This window comes from Martes martes (assembly GCF_963455335.1).
Source record: "Martes martes genome assembly, chromosome: 7".
Lineage (NCBI taxonomy): Eukaryota > Metazoa > Chordata > Mammalia > Carnivora > Mustelidae > Martes > Martes martes.
In genome coordinates, this window is record NC_137894.1 from 127511749 (window position 1) to 127533255 (window position 21507).

General features: G+C 39.9%; 1 protein-coding gene across 1 annotated transcript in view; it reads left to right on the forward strand.

The window, feature by feature from the left end:
* SPTLC2 (serine palmitoyltransferase long chain base subunit 2) overlaps positions 1-21507 on the forward strand; it is a 108044-nt gene that overhangs the window by 10983 nt on the left and 75554 nt on the right. Inside the window, exon 2 of the mRNA XM_080809322.1 lies at positions 16403-16597. Within this exon, the coding sequence (XP_080665448.1) occupies positions 16403-16597 (195 nt within the window). The remainder of the gene's footprint in view (positions 1-16402; positions 16598-21507) is intronic.

Here is a 21507-nt window from a genome sequence, read left to right on the forward strand (position 1 = left end):
TTAAATGAATTAAACTAGTATCTCAAAATATAATGTAATACAGAATCATCTTGGTTTCCTAAAATGCTTTGGTGAAAATGTGGTTCAAATGTCACTTTCCTCAAATTGATCTATAAGTCAGGGCAGTTCCAGTGCAGAGTCCTACCCTCTAAATGTTTTGGGTTTTTTCTTTCTCTGTCTCTCTTTCTCCCCTTCACTCTCTTTTTCATTCTTTCTTTCCTGACAAATTGATTCTAAAATTCATGTGCAAAAGCAAAGGACCAGAAAGAGCCAAGGCAGTTAGGAAGAGAAATTAGGTAGGAGGATTCACCTTTATTAGATAATAAGACTTAGCGTAAAGCTATAATAAAAGTGTTTTTTATTCCAGAAGGAGCACCCATGACTGTGGAGTTTGATAGATAATGGTGGTGGCATTTCACATCAATGGGGGATGTACTAGTGCTGAGACAGGTGGTTTTCTATATGGAAAAAGAAGGGGAAAAAAAGAGATGGAAAAAGAAGAAAAAAAATTTTTCTATCTGGAAAAAGAAGAAAAAAAAAATCCCCACCTCACACCAGTCTATAAAATCAATGCCGGGTTGTTAGATACTCAAATGTGAAAATAAAAATAAATATAAAACTCAGGATATAGGAAAAAATATTTATGACCTTAGAGTATAGAGTGACTTTCCTAAAAGCACCAAAGCATAGGGCGCCTGGGTGGCTCAATGGATTAAGCCCCTGTCTTTGGCTCGGGTCATGGTCCCGGGGTCCTGGGATCGAGCCCCGCATCGGGCTCTCTGTTCAGTGGGGAGCCTGCTTCCCCCTCTCTCTCTCTGCCTGCCTCTCTGCCTACTTGTGATTTCTCCCTGTTTGTCAAATAAATAAATAAAATATTAAAAAAAAAAGCACCAAAGCACAGATTATAAAGGTTAATAGATTTGACTGTATAAAACTTTTGCATGCAATAGCATCAAAAAGAAAATGCTTAGGAAGAAATTTAACATATAGTACAAGACTTGCACACTGGAACCCACAAAACATTTTGAAAGAAATTTAAGAGGATCTAAGTAAATGCAAAGACATCCAATGTTCTAGAATTGAAAGCCTGGTGGTAGGTATTAAGGAAGGCATGGAGCACTGGGTGTGATGCATAAACAATGACTCTTGGAACACTGAGAAAATAACATTAAAAAAAAAAAAAAAGAAAGACTTGGGGCGCCTGGGTGGCTCAATGGGTTAAAGCCTCTGCCTTCGGCTCAGGTTGTGATCTCAGGGTCCTGGGATCCAGCCCCGCATTGGGCTCTCTGCTCAGCAGGGAGCCTGCTTCCTCCTCTCTCTCTGCTTGCCTCTCTGCCTACTTGTGATCTCTGTCTGTCAAATAAATAAATAAAATCTTAAAAAAAAAAAAAAAGAAAGACTTACTATTAGGGTGCATGGCTGACTCAGAGCATGGGACTCCTGATCTTGGAGTCGTGAGTTCAAGCCCCATAGTTGGCGATAAGGCTTACTTAAAAAGAGAGAGACTTAATATTGTTAAGATGGAAATACTCTATGAATTCAATGCAACCCCTGTCAAAATCCCAGCTGACTCTTTTGGAGACATTGACAAACTGATCCTAAAATTTATATGGAAATATAAGAGACCCAGGAGAGACAAAGTCTTGAAAATGAAGAAATAAGCTGGAGGACTCACCCTTCCTGATTTCAGAACTCACTATAAAGCCATAGTAATCAAGATAGTATGGTACTGCCATAAAGATATACCTATAGATCAATGGAATATAATTGAGAGTCCAGAAATAAACCCTTAATTTATGGTCATTTGATTTTTCTATAAGTGTACCGAGACAGTTCAAGGGGGCGAAGGATGGCCTTTTCAACTAATAGTGTGGGGATAACTGGATATCCACATGCAAAAAAACTAATTTTGATCTCTACCTCATACCATATACAAAAAAAATAACTCAAAATGGACCAAAGACCTAAATGTAAGAGTTAAGAACTGTCAGATTTTTAGGAAAACACATAGGTATAAATCTTTGTGAATTTTGATTAGGCAGTGGATTTTTAGATATGACTCTAAAGGTATAAGCAACCCCCCCCCAAAGTGGAGTAAGTCAAAATGAACTTTTGTAATTTTTTGTACTTTTGTATTTCTAAGGACACCATCAAGAGAATGAAAAGATAATCCATAGTATGGGAGAAAATATTTGAAATCCTATAGTAGATAAGGGACTTATTATCTAGAATATGTAATGTACACTTACAATTCAACAATAAGAAGACAATTCAATTTTCAAACAGACAAAGGATTTGAATAGATGGTTTCTCTGAAGAAGATGTACAGATGGCTAATAACTCCACGGAAAGATGCTCTGTGTCAGTCAATTAGGGAAATGCAAATCAAAACCATAGTGAAATACCACTTCATACACACTGGGATAGATAAGATAAAAAGCCATTAACAAGTGTTGGTGGGGATGTGGAGAAATTGGAACGCTTATACATTGCTGGTGGGATCATAAAGCCACTTTGGAAAACAGTTCCTAAAGTGCTAAACATAAATTTACCATATGATTCACCATTTCTACTCCCTGGAAAAATGAGACATACGTACACACAAAAACTTCTACATGAATGCTCGTAGGAGCATTATTGCTACTAGTCAAAAGGTGGAAACAAGGCAAATATCCATAAATTGATGAACAGATAAAATATAGTATAATCTTACAGTGGAATATCCTTCAGCAATAAAAAGGAATAAAGAACTGATACATGTCACAACATGGATGAAAGAAACATTATGTGTAGTGTAACAAGCCAGACATAAAAGGCTCTGTATTGTATGATTCCCCTAGCATGAAATGCTAGGACAGGTAAATCCATAAAGACAGAAAGTTGACTAGGAGTTTGCCAGGGCCAGGGGTGCAGTTTATTTTTGGGGTGATGAAAATCTTTTAAAGTTAAGTTGTGGTGATGGTTGTACCGCTCTGTGAATATAATAAAAACCACTGAACTGTCCACTTGGAAAGAACAAATTTAATGACTTGTTAATTCTATTTCAATAAAATATGACATCATAAACAAAGTGACACCAAAAGGGAAAAAACAAGCCATGGAGGAGACATTTTTTAGCATATCTCTGAGAAAGGGTTAGTATCCGGATCAGAAAGCCTTATAAATTAGGGAGAAACAAGCATGCACTCCAGGAGAGAAATGGGCGAAAGGAGGAACTGTCAATTCATAGGAAAGAAGGAACTTGATTGGAAAATACATGAATATGTCCATCCTCACTTTGTTCAAGTTACTATAAATTAAAACAGTTAAGTAACTGTTTTTATCTGTAGCTTTTGAAAACTGTAAAGATATGATCATATTAAAGATTGACAATGTGATGTTGCAAAGGGAAATGTATACAGGTGCTTTTAGCATAAATTGGTATAATTGCCTTGGAGAACAATTTGCAATTTCTACAGAAGTTGAAATACACATTCCTAATGACTACCCTATGCAGTTTGTCTCTGGGTATATACAGCAGCTGAGGTTTTCAAACATTTTTGTTGCAGCTTACACTAAGAAAGAACATCTTTTTTTTTTTCTTTTTAAGATTTTATTTATTTATTTGACAGAGAGAAAGTAATCACAAGTGGGCAGAGAGGCAGGCAGAGACGGAGGGAGAAGCAGGTTTCCTGCTGAGCAGAGAGCCTGATGTGGGGCTTGATCGTAGGACCCTGAGACCATGACCTGAGTCGAAGGCAGAGGCGCCCCAAGAAAGAACATTTTTATATCAATCTTATGTACATGTAGTATGTGAGGTATTGGGGCTTAGGATTTCAACACATTACTTTTGGGAGGATCAATTCAACCTGTGTCACATGGTTTTCCGAAGAAATTCTGCTCATGGCACAAGGAGACATGTTTAAGAAAGTTTACTGTAAAACGTAAGAACAAAAGGTTGGAAGTAACTAGCTTTTCATCAGTAGGAGCATGACTTATCCACCCATCCCCACCCCCACAACAAACAAAAAAAACCAGTATGGCATGTTGTTACAATGAATACAGCACTGAAAAGATTAATCTAGATCTGTATTATACACATGGGCAAATCTCAGACACATATTGTTAAACAAAAGTTGCAGAAAGATACATACAGTATGATATGTATATAAGGATTAAAATCATGCAGGGCAATACTGTATTGTTTATGGCTATGTATTTATGTAAGAAAGGTATTATTTTGGGGGTGCCTGGGTGGCTCAGTCGTTAAGCGTCTGCCTTCGGCTCAGGTCATGATCCCAGAGTCTTGGGACCGAGCCCTGCATCGGCTCCCTGCTCCACAGGGAGCCTGTTTCTCCCTATCCTGCTGCTTGTCTTCCCTCTCTCCCGGTCTCTCTCTCTGTCAAATAAATTTTAAAAAAAAATCTTAAAAAAAAGATATTTATTTTTAAAAGGAAAGGTATTTTTTAAATGCATGGAAATGATAAACACCAAATTGAGGGTAGCTTTTATACTTTTTGGGGAAAAGGGTTAAAATAGCACTTCTCCAGGACAGACTTCTTAAAAGAATTGGGGAACTGCTTAAACGTGAGAGCGTGATGCTCTCCAGAGAGCTTCTTATCACTGACAACAAAAGACGGTTTCTGTTGGTTTACAAGGCCCTGTATCATTTGGCTCTCACACACTTCTGATTCATGTCCTGCCCGGTCACTGTCCTCCAGCCAAGCGGGCCTCTCCGCCCTTCCCCGAACACATGGAGTGCACCTGCCCCAGGGCTTGTGTCCTCATGTTAGCTCCGCCTGGAGCTTGTGTCCTCATGTTAGCTCCTTAGTTTTCTCCCCACCTCCATGTAGATTTTGCCCAGCCCTTACCTCTTTTGGAGAGGTTATCCTTGGCCACCTCTTGCCATGATTTTTTTTTCCCCTCGTTGTAGAATTTACAAACTGCCTGGTTTTTTATTGTATATCTGCTTGATTATTTATTGTCTGCTTCTCCCACTGGAATGTATGGCACTGTATTCTAGCGCTCAGATCATGCTTAGCTCGTAGTAGAGGCTCAGTAAGTATCCGCGGAATAAATGAAAGAATGAATCAATGATAACTTGAATGTTTTATTTAGTGGGAAAAAATAAGATCTAAAGCCTATAAGCTAATTGTTAAGTTTTGATAAAACTATGTGTTGCATAGATTTTTATCTATTTGTATTAGTTACAGTATGCTATTTCATATGTACTTGCTGGCTGGCAAAAAAACACTTTCCCAAAATCACGTAAACATCCGCAAGAAACAGGTTGTGATACGTGTGCCATTAAAGACACCCAGAGCGCAGTTGTGTTTTGGGCTTGCAGGTGGTTAAAGTCAGCAGGGGCTTACTGAGCAGTCCTGGTAGTGGTGACAGCTTGTGAGGAGGAATAAGAACAGGCCGGTGATGGTCCAGTGGTCCGGAAATGGCACAGACCCACTCTATCGCCTTTCTGTTAGTTCTTCCTAAGGAGCAGCGTAGCCAGTAGTGGAACTTCTGTAACTCCCATTCCCATTGTCTTATGAGAGGTCTAAGCCGTGAGGTGATGTTGAGTGCTTCCCCTAGAGAAGGGAAAACCTGTCAGCCTGTTTTTCTGCTATTTCTCCCTTTCTCACCTTGATTTGAAATGCCGCGAGGCTGGGCTGAGAAACCTGGTCTGCAATCACCGATGGGACTGTAACAGAGCTACCTGTCAGAAAGCTGCCATACTTGCTGAAGGACAGTATCTTCATCGCCTCCTGTACAGGCTGGGCTTGTATATAGAGGCAAAGGAAGCAGGTTATTTCTAGGACAGCAAAATTAGTGTTGTGATTTCCTAAAAACAGACATTTTCTTAGCAAAGGAAGCTCATGTAACTACTTACCTCAGTCCAAGTATAGCTAGTAATATGGATGGCAAAATTAGCTAATTCTATGTGAAGAGCAAAAAGGAGCACAAAGGGTGAATTTAAAGTGAAAGTCTAATATTAATGATGATTTTAAAATGATCAGACTAAGTTGTAGTATTTCTGAAATCATTGAAGAAAAACTGGATCCACAGAAAATCTCAGAAATATGACTAAGAAATGGCAGTAAGTGGAAAATGTAAAGACTTGGATTCTAATCCCAACTTTGAGTTGAGTTTTCTTATGACTAGACAGATTGCTTAATCTTCTGTCTTTGGTGTTGTCATTTAGTCATGTGAAGAGGAAGAGTGAGAATCACTTGTAAAAGAAATGCTTTTCACTTTTATTTTTTATCCTGGATATTTAAATGTAAATCCCTTTTGACAATATTCTTTAAAATAGTTCCCTTATTCTTTTTTATCTCAAAAACCATGCTATTCTTTGCATCCTTTGGTGAAAAAAAAAACAACCTGAAGAATTTGTGAATACTAGGATTATCTCTTACTTTTTTATCTCTTTAAAAAAAAAAGATTTTATTGATTTATTTGACAGAGACAGAGAGATCACAAGTAGGCAGAGCAGCAGGCAGAGATAGAGGGGGAAGCAGGTTCCCCACTGAGCAGAGAGTCCGATGTGGAGCTCAGTCCCAGGACCCTGAGATCATGACCTGAGCCGAAAAGGCAGAGGCTTAACTCACTGAGCCACCCAGTGCCCTTTTAATCTCCTTTTTTAAAAAAAGATTTTAGGGGTGCCTGGGTGGCTCAGTGGGTTAAAGCCTCTGCCTTCGGCTCAGGTCATGATCTCAGGGTCCTGGGATCGAGCCCCGCATGGGCTCTCTGCTCAGCAGGGGGCCTGCTTCCTCCTCTCTCTCTCTCTCTCTGCCTACTTGTGATCTCTATCTGTCAAATAAATAAATAAATAAATAAATCTTTTAAAAAAATAAAAAAAGATTTTATTTTTCAGTAGTCTCTACACCCAGTGTGGGGCTTGAACTCAACCTCGAGACCAAGACTCATACACTCCACTGACATAGTCAGCCAGGCACCCCAGAGTTAGCTCCTATTTTTATTTTCCAGTACAGAGTACAGTCCTTGACATACAGAAATGAAATATTTGTTGAAAAGAATGAGATGATTATGCTGATTTTGAGCTCCTTGGTAGAAAGGATGTCTAAGGATGGGATCCACTGTGTGTGTGTTGCAGGCCCCTCCTTTTACTATGACTTTATCTGCTAAGCATTGTAAGATTGTGGTTGATTTCAAGTCACCTTTCTAGTCCAGCTCTCCAGCTTCTCTAGCACTTGGTAAGTGTCCTGTGCAGAAAACTGGCCTTGCATCTGGGGCTGTGCTAGAATTTAGTCTGTCACACCATCCTATAGAGCTGTCATAAGCTCCACTGGTTTTTCTTTCTCTTGGCAGAGTTCTGCCTGTGGCAAACCCAGTTATGATCATTCATGCTCACATTCTGCAAATACTACTAGGAGAGGAAATGACTCGCAATTTCAGCTCACTAAGGAAAGGTTCTTCCCTCTCTGGAATTTTAGTGTATCTTGCCTTCTTTGGTTTGCGTGGACCTGCAGTTTAATTGTTTAAATAGTTTTAAAAACTATTTCTTGTCTTAAGTAATCTATGTTGTTTTATCTAGCTGTTATGTGAAATTGATAGCTTGCCTCTACCTATTAATTTTAACCTAGAAGCATTTATTTATTTATTTATTTTAAAAAAGATTTTATTTATTTATTTGTCAGAAAGAGAGAGAGGGGAGTGAGCACAGGCAGACAGAGTGGCAGAGGGAGAAGCAGGCTCCTTGCTGAGCAAGGAGCCTGATGTGGGACTCGATCCCAGGACGCTGGGATCATGACCTGAGCTGAAGGCAGCTGCTTAACCAACTGAGCCACCCAGGCGTCCCATAAGCATTTATTTTTTTATTTTTGTTGCGGTAAATATGACATTAAAAATAAAGTTGTTCACACAATTTAGAGATGAGTTCTCTCCATAAATTCTGAAGATAGACTGGTCGCACTTGGTAGGTAGATTATGAGCTGTCTTCTTTGTTGTTCTTTAATCTTTTAGGATGTTTTTATTCACATCTCAGTCTCAGCCACATCTCCATTGCAAGCCATGGGGAGAGAGAAGTGGAAGGAGAGCAATTGCTGTTTTAAAGGATGTAATCCAGCCCTGGTACCTGTCCCTTCTGTTCATTTCCTCTTTGGCCAGAATTTCATCACATGGCTACCCAGCCACCGGAGAGATCAGGAGATGTAGACTGTGAGCCGGGTGTCCATGGACCCAGCTAAAACTGAGGTTCTGTTACTAAAGGGGAGGTAGGGAGGATGTCCATAGGGAGCCAGTTAGCCGTCTGTGTCATAGTATGGTGTGAGGAGAATCTCTAACCAGGGTTTTTTCCCTAAATAGTCAATTTTCTTAAGCTCTTGTACTAAATAATCTATCACATCCCCTTTGGTTTATGATTTTTCAACCATGAAAGAGTCTTATTTAATGGTTATGAGCATGTTCTCTGCAGTTAGGCAAAGTGAGCAGACAGATATTGTCTGAATTTCCACACTCTGAACATATATTTCCACAAGTGTCCTCTTTTCTCCAGATGCAACTTCTGAAGAGTAGGGAGTCCACATTTTTTCTTGCAGTCAGGATAAATTCCCTACTTTTGGTCAATTAGTATCTTCTGTGGAGTAGGCCGAAAAGTACTTCCAAAGCTCACTGGAAAACAAATGTGTTTTGACATTTTGATCTGTGGTCTTCTGTTGTCCTTTCAAAAAATACTAGTTCAGATGTTTTGTTTTCTTTTTTTGGTGTGTCTCCATGTGTATTAATGGGAACCTGGAAACAGTTTAGTTAGAGCAGGCAATGAGAATCTCATGTCCTTCAATACCTTGTAATTTTTTTCAGTTGATAGCAACAGAAACTGACCCTATCTAAACCAAAAGGTGATTTATTGCAAGAATGATAGGCATGCAAAAAATAAATAAAAGGAGGGAGTAGTCGGGTAGAACGGACGAATAACTCAGAAAAGTCAGGCAGAAAATAGCACAGCACCCAGGACTTCAGCAGCAGGAGTTTACAGACCTTTTCTTGAGGATGTTGGAGGCCTAGTGCCCTTCACTCTCTTAACCTATTGAAATCTAAATCCCACGAGAGAGGGTTGTTAGGTTCATTTTGGCATAGGTGCTTACCCCCATGCCAGTCAGTCAGGACCCAGGAAAACAGTCCTGCTGCACAGATGTGGCCACCAGGGGCCTACCCCCATGTATCAGAGACCATCCGCAGAGAAGGGAAATTGATGCGCACCACGTAGTCCCTCAGGCGCTGTCCACTCCAGAACCGCGTGGAGGGCAGGGAGTTACAGAACAGGTCAGAGGCGGAAGAGCGCTGGGACCCAGGAGCAGAATCTGGCAGAGCTGCCCTCTTACTCCAATCTCCTGACCACGGCATCCCCTGTTGTGCCATGATGCTCATCTAGAGGTCGGAAAGTGCTCCAGAGGAGATGTGGGTGGCAGGGGAGAGCGGTGATTCCGGGGCACAGCCTTGCTGCCCGAGTGCACGGCATGCCACTGAGCTGAAAACGTGCCAGGGCGCACACACGTGGCTGTCTCCGTTTCTGAGTTTTCAAAGAGGAAAATCACATAATGTCAAAATACGACTGTTTCCCAGCGAGCTTTGGAAGCACTTTCAGCCCATCCACAGAAGATACTTACTGACCGAAAGTAGGGAATTTATCCCGATTGCAAGAAAAAATGTGGACTCCCTACTTTTCAAAGGTTGCCTATGGAAAAAAGAGGACACTTCTGGAAATATGTGTTCAGAGTGTGAATCCTTGTGTGACTGGTACAAAGCTCCAGACTATTTTCTTTAACATGTATGGTATGCAGTAGGGAGAGGCTAGTACATTTCAGTAAAATTCCAAGAAAGAGCCATTTCAGCAGAACTAATTTTAAGGAACAACAGAACATACTACTGGAAGTGAATGGGGTTTGTTGAGCAGAAAAGGCATGGTGGCAGTCCTTTGATTGCCAAAGAATAACGGGTGTTCATATTGGATGTTAATTTTTTTTTTTTTAATGTTCCAAACTATCTGCCAGGTGGGTGGGTTCTGTCATACTGTTGTCACATTCAGCAGGAATATATCTATTTGTTCATATCAGAAGTGTGTGCTTTTGTTTCCCACTAATTATTTCCCCATTATTGCATCATTACATAGTTACCCTGTGTTCTTTCATGGGATTCTCGAAACTTCTGCTTAGGATCATTCGTTATAAATCAGTGTACAGTGTAATCAAACCTTACCTTTTTCTCTGTTCTGAAACTAGAGAGACAGAATGCAACACATGATCTAGGACTTTTTTTTTTTTTTCTATAAAGACATTATTAGGACAATTGGCAAAATTTAAGTGAAGTCTGTAGACTAGGTATTAATTAGTATCTATTGGTTTCCTGATTTTGAAAATTGAAAACAAAGATCTTTGTTTTTAAGAGAGACACACTAATGTATAAAGGTACATCATAACTGCACCTGACTCAAATGGTTCATGCAGAAAATTCTCCATCGTTCTCTCTCTCTCCACACACAATACCATGCCACACAATTACTTTTTCCTGAACCATTTGGGAGTAGGTTGTATACATTCTCTCCCTTTACCTTTGTGTTAGGCAGCTTGGGCTGCTCTAATGAAATACCACAGATGAGCTTGCTTGAACAACAGATGTTTGTCACGGTTTAGGAAGTCCAAGATCAGGTTGCTGGCAGACTGAGTTCTTGGTGAGGCATTCTTCCTGACCTGCAGATAGCTTTCTCATAGTGTGTTCACGGGGCCATTCTTCAGTGGAGATCTCTGCCTTCCTTATAAGGGCACTAATTACATTATGGGGCTCATCCTCATGACCTAAGTAACCCTCATTACCTCCTAAAGGCCCTATTTTGAAATGGCATCACACTGGAGCTTCAATATATGAATGAGGTGGCAGAGGGGGAGACAAACATTCAGCTTGTAACGTTCTGCCCGTGATCCCTCTAAAATCATATTCCTGCCTGCAAAATACATTCATTCTGCCCCAGCAACCTCAAGAGTCTTAACTCATTCCAGCATCAGCTCTAAGGTCCGTAGTCCAAATCATGTGCTATGAGTGAAACACGAGATACAACTTATCCTGAGACAGTTCCTCTCCAGCTTTTAGCTCTTGAAGCATGTAAGTTATGTGCTTCAAAAATACTGTGGTGGGACAGGCAGAGGGTCGACATTCCCATTCCAAAAGAGAGAAATCAGAAGGAAGAAAGGGGTGATGGGTCCCAACCAAGTCCAAAATTTAGTGAGGCAAATTCCATGAGATCTTAAGGATCAAGAATAATCCTCTTTGGTTTGATTCTATGCCCTCTGGACCCATTGGGATTGGGGTCACTCACCTCTACCCCCTATGCTTCAGGCTTCCTTTCCGAGGCACTTACCTATTGATTCTATCTGAAGTGATGGTTGCCCCACCTTTGAAACTGAGAAGGGCACCCTGATGATCTCCAAACAGTCTTTGGAATTATTCTTTTCTTGTCTTGAAAATAGCCACATTCACAGGGCAATGGCTCTGTGGTCCAGTCCTGTAGGATCTAAGAATTCCTAACATCCTGTAGCACATAGTTTCAAGCATCAGATGGTTCCACAAAGCTTGTTATGAAATACGCAGCAGTCTCCTGCTCTCTTCTACTCTTTTTTCCATCTTCTGTGTTTACCTCCACATTTTAAAATGCTTATTTTACTGCCTCTTGACTTTTCACAGTGAACATTATTTATTATTGCCTTATTACCATTAGGAGATTTGCGCTCCTTATCTAGGGGAGGATTCTTGTTGGAAAGACTCTGGCAGGAAGTTTGGTGTGACTAGAAGGATAATTGGGGTGTGGAGAGGATCTCGGTGGCAGGGAGACCAGACAAGAAAGGGAGGGTATTGCAGTGGTTCAACGAAGGAAGAGACACTGATTGTTTTTTAAAACTGAGGATAACATACATTCAGGTAAGTACGTAAAATATATCATGCTCCATGACTTTTTACCTGTGTGTGGACAGTGTCTCCAGTACCTCTCTCAAGATGTAGAACATTTCCAGCCTCCTTAAAATTCCCTGGTGTCCCACAAGAAGGTCTTGAACTAAGGCACAAACATTCATTACTGGTTCTAGAATGAAGTCTGAAAATGAGGTGGAGCTAAAGATGACTCCAAACTTGGGAGACTGGGTGGACTGGGTGGTGATGCTACCAACCAGGTGGGTGATACAGGAGGATAATCTGGTTTCAGTTGAGGGAGGAGTGAAGATGGTGAGAGAAGTTCAGCTTTAGACCTGTTGAGTTGGGATGTCCAAGTGGAACTTACAGGTGGCAGATGGAAATATACATTTGGAGTTCTGGGGAAAATTTGGAATTGACATGGAGATTTGTGCATACTTACCAACGTTTACAGTCTGAGAGCTGGCAGGTAGATGAGAATTCTCTAGAGAGGCTGTATATAGAGACCTAAGGTTATCATGAGAGGCCTATGTTGCTTTTATTAACTCTGTTTTAGTCCAAAAGTGAATAAAATTAGTGAGAAAATTCAGTTTAGACATTTTTTAAAATAACTTTTTAAAAAGATCTATTTATTTATTTATTTGAGAGAGAGAAAGAGAGAGAGCATGAGAGGGAAGAAGGTCAGAGGGAGAAGCAGACTGGGAGCCATGGGGTGGAGCTGGGAGCCATGACCCGAGCTGAAGGCAGTTGCTTAACTAACTGAGCCACCCAGGTGCCCTCAGTTTAAACGTTTCTTATGAAAATTCAGTAATGTGTACTCTGTTAAAAATGAAAAATCAGATTGGTTCAGAGGTTTTTAAATAGGAAGTAGGCGTTCTGCCTCTATCCCACTCCGCACTCCAATTTCTGTGTCTCCTTCCAGGTGATTTTAGTGCCTGTATCTTGTTTATGGTTTATCTTGATTATACCTTTCCATTATTGCTTTGGTTAAGAGTCTTTTTTCAGCTGTTTAATAAGTATAATTGATGGCCTAGAGGCATGTGAACAAAATGGCTTATTGGTTTGTTTTTCCCCCCTCCTCTTCTTGTAATGTATTTTATGATAATGTGCTTATGATTTTGACTGAGAAAAAATTTCTTCTTTGGCCTTTTTTCTTTTGCATTTTATTGAAAAAATGTTACTTTTCAAGCAAACATGTCTTGGTTTTCTTTGGAGTCCTTAAATCTTCCCTTGATTAATAATACTAGCATTGTTACACTCTTACCTGTTTAATGTGAGCAGACTGACAGCTTTTTTTTTTTAACACCTGGAGGGAGTGATAAGCTAATATTCTTTTGGATTGTCTTGTAGACAGTATAATTCTCATTAGAATGAATGAAAGGCCTCTTAAGAGCCCTCTTACTTAGTGAATCCAGAATATGAAATACCTGGAGAAATTTGTAGCCCATGTTTTGTTCAGTGTGAATTTGACCTCCAATGTAGTTGAGACTAAGAGGTATTAGACGTGGGATCTGGAAAGGTCCTAATATGAATTGTGTAATCACTGTAACTTGTTTAAACCCTTCTGTTACAGGGTACTTGTTGTTGAAAGAGCGAAAAACATAATGTGTATTTTTGTTAATTCAGCAAATGCTTATTGAGCTCCTATAAGGTGTCACTTTCCCTAATACTGATAGTAATAAAAGGAAACATTACTGAGTACTTACTATTTGTTAGCACTTAATACATACTATCCTGAGTGCGATGTGCGATAACGAGCAAAATAATTGCCTGGTGTTTCTCTTACGGAATATGATACATGTATAAGATGGTGGTAATACTACTATTTTTTTCATTTTTTATTTAAATTCAATTAGCCAGCATATAGTACATCATTAGTTTCAGCTGTAGTAATACTACTATATTTCAGTCATGTCAAAAATAAAATTTGGCATCAGTAATTGAAGAGCAAGTGATTTTTTTTCTCTAATTTCTAAGATTCTGTCAACTTTCAGAGGTTTGCATATCACTTGGCCTGTACTTTCTCAACCCTGAATGATCAGAGTGACCTGTGTTTTGACTGATGCTGTTTTGCAAAAGGTTACTTCATAGTTGAATCTCAGTTAATTTAAAGTGGCACTGTGATAGAATCACAGTATGTAAAAGCAAACTCATGATTTAACTTCCTTCTTCCTAGACAGTCCAGCCAACTGTATGAATGTACATGGTCTTGCTGGTTTGGGTGTGTCTCAGATCAAGGCGATATCTTTTAAAGAGATCCACCCACAGCATTCCCGACAGACAAATCTGTCACACATTTGTTAGAGACTTAGGAGCTCTGAAAATTGCCTTCCTTTTTACTAGTATGTTCTATTGAGAGAAAACAGTTCCAGAGTTAAGGAGAGTTGGGTACTGGTATTAAATACAGTGTTCTTTTATATACTTTTTTTTTTTTAAGATTTTATTTTTTTGTCAGAGAGCACAAGCAGGGGGAGCAGCAGGCAGAGGGAGAAGCAGGGTCCCTCCTGAGCAAGGAGCCTGACACGGGACTTGATTCCAGGACCCTGGGATCACAACCTGAGCTGAAGGCAGAAGATTAACTGACTGAGCCACCCAGGCATCCCTAGATACCGTTTTTAAAAGAGATAATCAGAATATTATTTTGGGGGGCACCTGGGTGGCTCAGTGGGTTAAAGCCTCTGCCTTCAGCTCAGGTCGTGACCCCAGGGTGCTGGGATCGAGCTCCACATTGGGCTCTCTGCTCAGTAGGGAGCCTGCTTCCCTCTCTCTCTCTGCCTGCCTCTCTGCCTACTTGTGATCTCTGTCCATCAAATAAATAAAGTCTTTTAAAAAAAAGAGTATTATTTTTGTTGTGTCTTAAGTATTTTTGATTTGCTTTGTCCAGCTTAATAACTTATTTATATGCTGTATTAATTTTTAAACAATCTCTTCAGTTATTGGCTTGCTTCTAGCTATTCTGTTCTAAATACATTGCAACCTTGTTCCTGCATAAAAGTTTAAGTAGTAAACATCAACACAGACTTCCACCCCTTTGAGGAAGAGATTGATAAAGACGTGTATCAGTTTTACATATGGTTTTCAGAAGTTCTTTAGGCCATCAAACTGAAGCAGTGCCACCAGATTCCAAGTATTATGCCTTTCTGAAAGCCTTTCCCTTGTTAAGAACAACTGTTTCTTTTCCAGCTGTTATAACTTGCAGCATTCAGGTAGCTTTCCCAAAAGGATATTATTGGGATATAATATTCTAAAATATATATTTAATCCTTGGATCAAGTTGCCTGAGAGGCCAAGAAAGAATCTTTTATTCTTTAATAAAAATAGGGGTTTTTCTTAACTCTAGTACAGTGCTCGGTTGAAAATATGTTCCTGCTGAATAGTGAATGAGCATCCTTACTGCAGTTGGCTGTTTCAAACTTAAGGTTAAAATTAACACACAGACATCTCTGATGAGATTTTTCCTTAAAAGATTTCCATTAAGATTGGCCAAAGTGTAAAAAGCTTTGAGCTCTGAGATCAAAAGTGCAATAGCTTGGCATCTGTATTAAAATTCAAGTATTCCAAAGGATGAAACCAGGGATAATCGTAAAGTGGAAATGGATACTTTGGTCAAGATGAAGGGGGACAGAAACTCTTTTTTTTTTGAAAGGTTCTATTTATTTATTTGACAGAGAGAGAGAGAGAGAGATCACAAGTAGGCAGAGGGACAGGCAGAGAGAGAGGGGGAAGCAGGCTCCCCATTGAGAAGAGAGCCTGACACCTGGCTGGATCCCAGAACCCTGAGATCGTGACCTGAGCGGAAGGCAGAGGCTTAACCCACTGAGCCACCCAAGCGCCCCAGTTACTGATTGCTCTTAACTGTTTTTCCCCTTGTGTTGCATTCCACTTTCTACTTCTGTACAGCACTGGACCACTCTTATATAAGCATTTCACTTTTGTGCATAATTTATTTGCATTACCTCAACAAAAGCTGTTAATAAACCATGGGTTTTTACAGGGGCCTAGTGCTGGTCCTTATTTGGAATACAACGGCTGGTGGCTTTAAGACTATAGAGCAGGGGGGGAAAAAAGACCGTATAGCAGGAAAACATAAGTATTTTAGTTTGTTCTGGGACTGATTTACTTTGACTACTTCATTTGTAAGCTAAAATGCTATTTTTCAGGATAGGTTTTTTCTTTGTTGATTCATTTTTTATCTGCTTTATTAGAACAAAGGAAATTATACACGATCCAACCATAGTGTTTTAAGATCTAGTTAAAAAATCAAGTAATGATAGAAGTGAGTGTTAAGCATTGTTCTTAGGCAGTTACTTCTCTCTTTTTTTTTTCTTTGCTGTTTATCTAAAGTATATATGACATATAATATTTTTGTTGAAAAAAATTATGCCCTGCTAGATCTTAGTGGATTTTTTGACTATTAGAGAATTCTGAAGTTATGCAGATCTGTAAGGAATTAGATTTTAGGTAGTAATCTTTTACTTGGGATCAAAATAAATGTTTTTAACCTCTGTTTTAGATCCATCATGTTACACAAAATGGAGGACTTTACAAAAGACCATTTAATGAAGCTTTTGAAGAAACACCAATGCTGGTTGCTGTGCTTACTTATGTAGGATATGGTGTACTCACTCTCTTTGGATATCTTCGAGATTTCTTGAGGCATTGGAGAATTGAAAAGTGTCATCATGCAACAGAAAGAAAAGAACAACAGGTAACTGTTAAAAGTCTTTATATGGAAACCTTTTATAGACATCCTAGTATTCTCACTCATTTTTTTCTTTGGAAATTTGGATACATGTGGGGCACCTGGGTGGCTCAGTGGGTTAAGCCTCTGCCATCGGCTCAGGTCATGATCCTGGGGTCCTGGGATTGAGCCCCACTTTGGGCCCCCTCTCAGCAGGAACCTGCTTCTCCCTCTCCCTCTGCTGCTCCCCCTGCTTGTGTGTGTGCTTTCTCTCTCTCTGTCAAATAAATAAATAAAATCTTAAAAAAAAAAAAAGGAAATTTGTATACACATTAAAATAAAAATATTCTAGATGCAGTTAAATGAAAGTATTTCACAAAGAAAGTGGAAAACAAGGTTAAGGCATGGAGAAATCAAAGCATTTAACATATTTCTTTTTTTATTTTTTAAAGGTTTATTTCTTGGGGCGCCTGGGTGGCTCAGTGGGTTAAGCCTCTGCCTTCGGCTCAGGTCATGGTCTCAGGGTCCTGGGATCGAGCCCTGCATCAGGCTCTCTGCTCAGCAGGGAGACTGTTCCTCCTCTCTCTCTGACTTCCTCTCTGCCTACTTGTGATCTCTGTCAAGTAAATAAAAAAATTTAAAAAAAAAAAAGGTTTATTTCTTTATTTGAGAGAGAGTACACGTGTGTGCGTGCTGGTTGGGGAAGGGCAGAGGGAGAGAATCTCAGGCAGACTCCCTGCAGGGCGTTGAGCGGGTTGCTGGGCTGGGCTCAACCCTGGACCCTGAGATCCTGACATGAGTGGAAACCAAGATTTGGACGCTCAACCGACTGATCCACCTAGGCACTCCACATTTAACAGATCTAATTTAATGATCACAAGAATTGTTTCCTGTGTGCTGAATGAGAAAGCTAAAATATACAAGTTAAAGATAACATTTCCTGAGTTGCTTAGTGTCAGAGCTAGTACATAGACATGGGTCTCTGAAATGCCAGAAGCCATGTTCTTTATGTTGATGGTATTGTGCTGTATCCCAAGTTGTATCTCCGGTCTTCTGAGAAGACAAAGAAGTTCTGGAGGACTCATGATGTGTTTTCTCATAGACACATTATACGTAGGTGTTTGGCTCATAGATAGCTCCTTTCCCCAAACAAGCCTAAAAACAGAATGTGGCTGAGCTACTCTGTTCATGGTTAAAAAAACAAAAAAGGCAATCCTGTTTTAGTAATTGTAAGTAGAGATGATATTGATTGTCTCTGGGGGAAAGATCTCACTTCGCTTTCCTCCATATACTCCTTCGTACCTCTAGAGTTCTACACAGGCTACATGTATTGCCTATTCTCAAAGATAAATAAAATTAGAGTGAAATGCCTGGTTTTTCTAAAAACAAACTGTTTGTTCTTGGCATGTGAAGTATGGAGAGGTTGTCCTCTAGCCCAAGGAATATACTAGATTAGAGAAGGGCTTCCGAAGTTAGATTTTTTTGGTCATCATACCTCTCAATTTTTGTGGGGTATTAGAAGACAGAGGTAAATATGGTGGCAGCAAGGTCACCATTGAGAGAAGAGCCATTAGATACTGGGAAGGGGTGGTGGTCCTGTGGGGGGAAGGGCAAGGGAGCATCTAGAAATATGGGGAAAGAAAGGATCAAAACCAGTCAGTATGGGGATTGAAGATTCTGGTCCTGGGAGAGCCCAGGATCCAGGCTCTCTTTTCTCTCATCTCAGCCATTCTGTACCCTTCCTAGCTTCAGCACCACGAGCTGGTCCTCCTTCTCATTGCCCTGAAATGCCTACAGATTCATTTCATGAAAAAGGTATTTCTTGAATACCTAATGCGAGCAAAGCCCTGTATTCAGAGCTTGGTCCAGTAGGCCAAACTAGTTTTGATCATTGAAAACCAGAACACATTCTTAAATTTTTTGATTCTTCTTTTTTTCTGCCTCTGTATATCCCAAATAGACTTTGGGGCTAGAATGCATGGCCAGTATGTTGATTTTGTACGTGGCTCAGGTGGGGCCTACTGGCTGTGGGTTAGAGCTTCTTGTGTACTTACGGGCTTGTCTGGTATTGCAGTCACTTGTTTACAGCCCGGTATCTTCCTATCAGACTGAGTTGTTGGTGGTTGTGACAGATGGGCGCTAAAGTTTTATTCCCATATTCAAAAAAACGCTTTACAGGGGCCTCTCCTACTGTGGGCACCCTGTAGAGACCTGCTAAGTAACATGAGAAGGTGGAGGACGGTGGTGCTGACTGATGGGGAGAGCAGTCCTGGCTGAGGGAATGGTGTAGGCAAAGGCATGAAGGATGTTTGGGAGAACCTGGAATGTGGATGTGTGAGAGATTGTGTTGTGAATGTCAAGCGAACTTTGGTAGGCAGTGAGGAATCTGGGTGGTTTTTGAACAGGGGTGTGACAGGAGAGTTTGCACAGCTAGTATTTTGTCAAAGTGTGATGAAGAATGAATGAAACAATGGAGTTGCATCCAGATTACTTTGTGAAAGAGTACGTGATGTTTGGAACTTGTTTCATGTTCCGGAGGGTGAATTGGCTCCTGAGTATTATGGTGGCCTGCGTGTGCTTGACCTTGGTATTAAAGTATTAGAACACAGATTTCATTCTTCAGTAGTTTCTGATTTTGTTGAGGAAACAAACTCTTCCAATCCAGCAGGTCTTTGTAAAGCCCTATACAGATAAGTAGTGTTTGAGTTGTATGCAGATGTAGAACAAAAAAATAACTGAGTAGCATTGAGTTAATCAGGAAATAATTCTTGGAGGAAGAAGTAATAGGAGGAAATATGTGGGACAGTGGGGGGGGAACGTTTGCAGTTTGAAGGACTATGCTAATTTATTCAAATTCATTTCAGTAGGATTTTCACAGTAGATAACATTAACAGTTAAACCAGCTGAATTCCGCCATTTTCTTACAAAAATTCAGCTTTTGGACGGAAGGAAGATCATTCAGCCTTATGGTACAGCATGTTTGTTTTCTGATTCTGGATTAGATGTAGTGAGAGGGATATGCAAATTTCAAAGTGTTACACTAGAAGAGGTTAGGGAAAGTGCTTGGTTGGATCATAAAATGCAAATATAATGTTGCCACTTCCTCATTTCACTGAATGAATGGTATTTATAACTACATCCTTACTTTCTTCCTCATTCCGTTGTAAAAGAGAGTCCATTTTAACTAACTATGCTGGTTCTTCATATGTTGCTTTGGGTATAACTGAGTCCCATGGTCCCACTCTAAAGATAAGTTAGAGGCTCCTGGGTCATTCAGTTGGTTAAGCAGATGCCTTATCTTGGTCCTGAGGTCCTGAGATGGAGCCCCAGCCCTGTATCAGGCTCCTTGCTCCATGGGGAGTCTGCTTCCCTCTCTCTCTCTCTCTCTCTCTCTTTCTCTCCCCCCCTACTTCTGCCCCTCCCCCAACTCATGCTTTCTCTTACTTTCTCTCTCTCGAATAAAAAAAAAAAATCTTTAAAAATATATATATGTTAGCAAAAGAAAAAATTTAAATTTAAAAAATAAAGATGAGTTAACCTGAGTTTGTTCTATGTAAATTGCAAAAAATTCTTTGAATTCTTTACAACTTGATCTCTGTTATTAGTGTTGTTTTGGATTAGAATGTTGTTTTTCCCAGTCTGTGGTCTGTTTCTTTTTTATGTGAGGTGAAACTAGCACTCCAGAAGTAATCTGTGTGATTAGATAAAGCAAAGGTTGAATTTAAAATGTTTTAGTATCTAGATAGGAAATACCTAGTCTAAGAAGCAAATTATGGCAGGTGATTACCACACGCTTACTAAACGTAACATTTTGCCTCTACAGTTTGTTCATGACCACATATTCAAAAATCAGAGGGACAGGACATTGGGAAGGGACATTATATATTCACCCCCTGGTACGTTTAATTTTCAAGATACAAAAGAGGGAAATTGATTGAAATATATTAACAGGAATTCCTGGAAGGATTTTATTCTTGACCTCCTTTTAAAAAGCGGCCTACTAAGAATATTCTGGCAGTCGTCATTTTAGCAGTATCTTTGGAAACTATTAATGTAGTACAGTTACTTCACGTATTAAGCTGGTGGATTATCACTTGGCTTGTCTTTTTTATTTCTGGGGATTTACAAAGAGCTCTTCTTGCCGTTGTTCTATCTGTGTGGATGGCAGTCCTCTATTTTTTTTTAAGAGCTTCATTGAGATATAATTTATATACCATAAAGGTCGCTTGTTTAAAATATATATAATTTAGTTGTTTTTAGCATTACAATTGATCTTGAAAAATGTGGAGGTTAGGGGTGCCGACCCTTCCCCCACGCTGTTGAAAATTTGTAACTTTTGACTCCTCTGAAACGTAACTACTAATAGCCTGCTATTGACCCAAAGCCTTGCTGATAACATAAACAGTTAACACATATTTTGTAAGTCGTATTTATTATATACTGTATTTGTACAATACAGTAAGCTAGAAAGAGAAAATGTTATTAAGAAAATTATAAGGAGAAAATACATGTAGAGTACTGTACTTACTGTATTTATTGGAAAAAACCTGTGTGGGGATGCCTGGTGGCTCAGTGGGTTAAGCCCCTGCTCAGGTCATGGTCTCAGGGTCCTGGGATCAAGCCCTGCATTGGGCTCTCTGCTCAGCAGGGAGCCTGCTTCCCCCTCTCCCTCCGCCTGCCTCTATGCCTACTTGTGATCTCTCTCTCTGTGCCAAATAAATAAATAAATAAATCTAAAAAAAAAAAAAAAACCCTCTGTGTAGGGGTCCTGCACCGCTCAAACCCATGTTGTTCAAGGGTCAACTGTATTTTCACGGGTGTGTAGCTAGCACCGTAATCTAATTTTATGACATTTTTATCATCTGTAAAAGAAATCTCCTACCCGTCAACAGTAACTCATTACTCCCCCTCACCACCCTAGGCAACTGTCTCAAGAT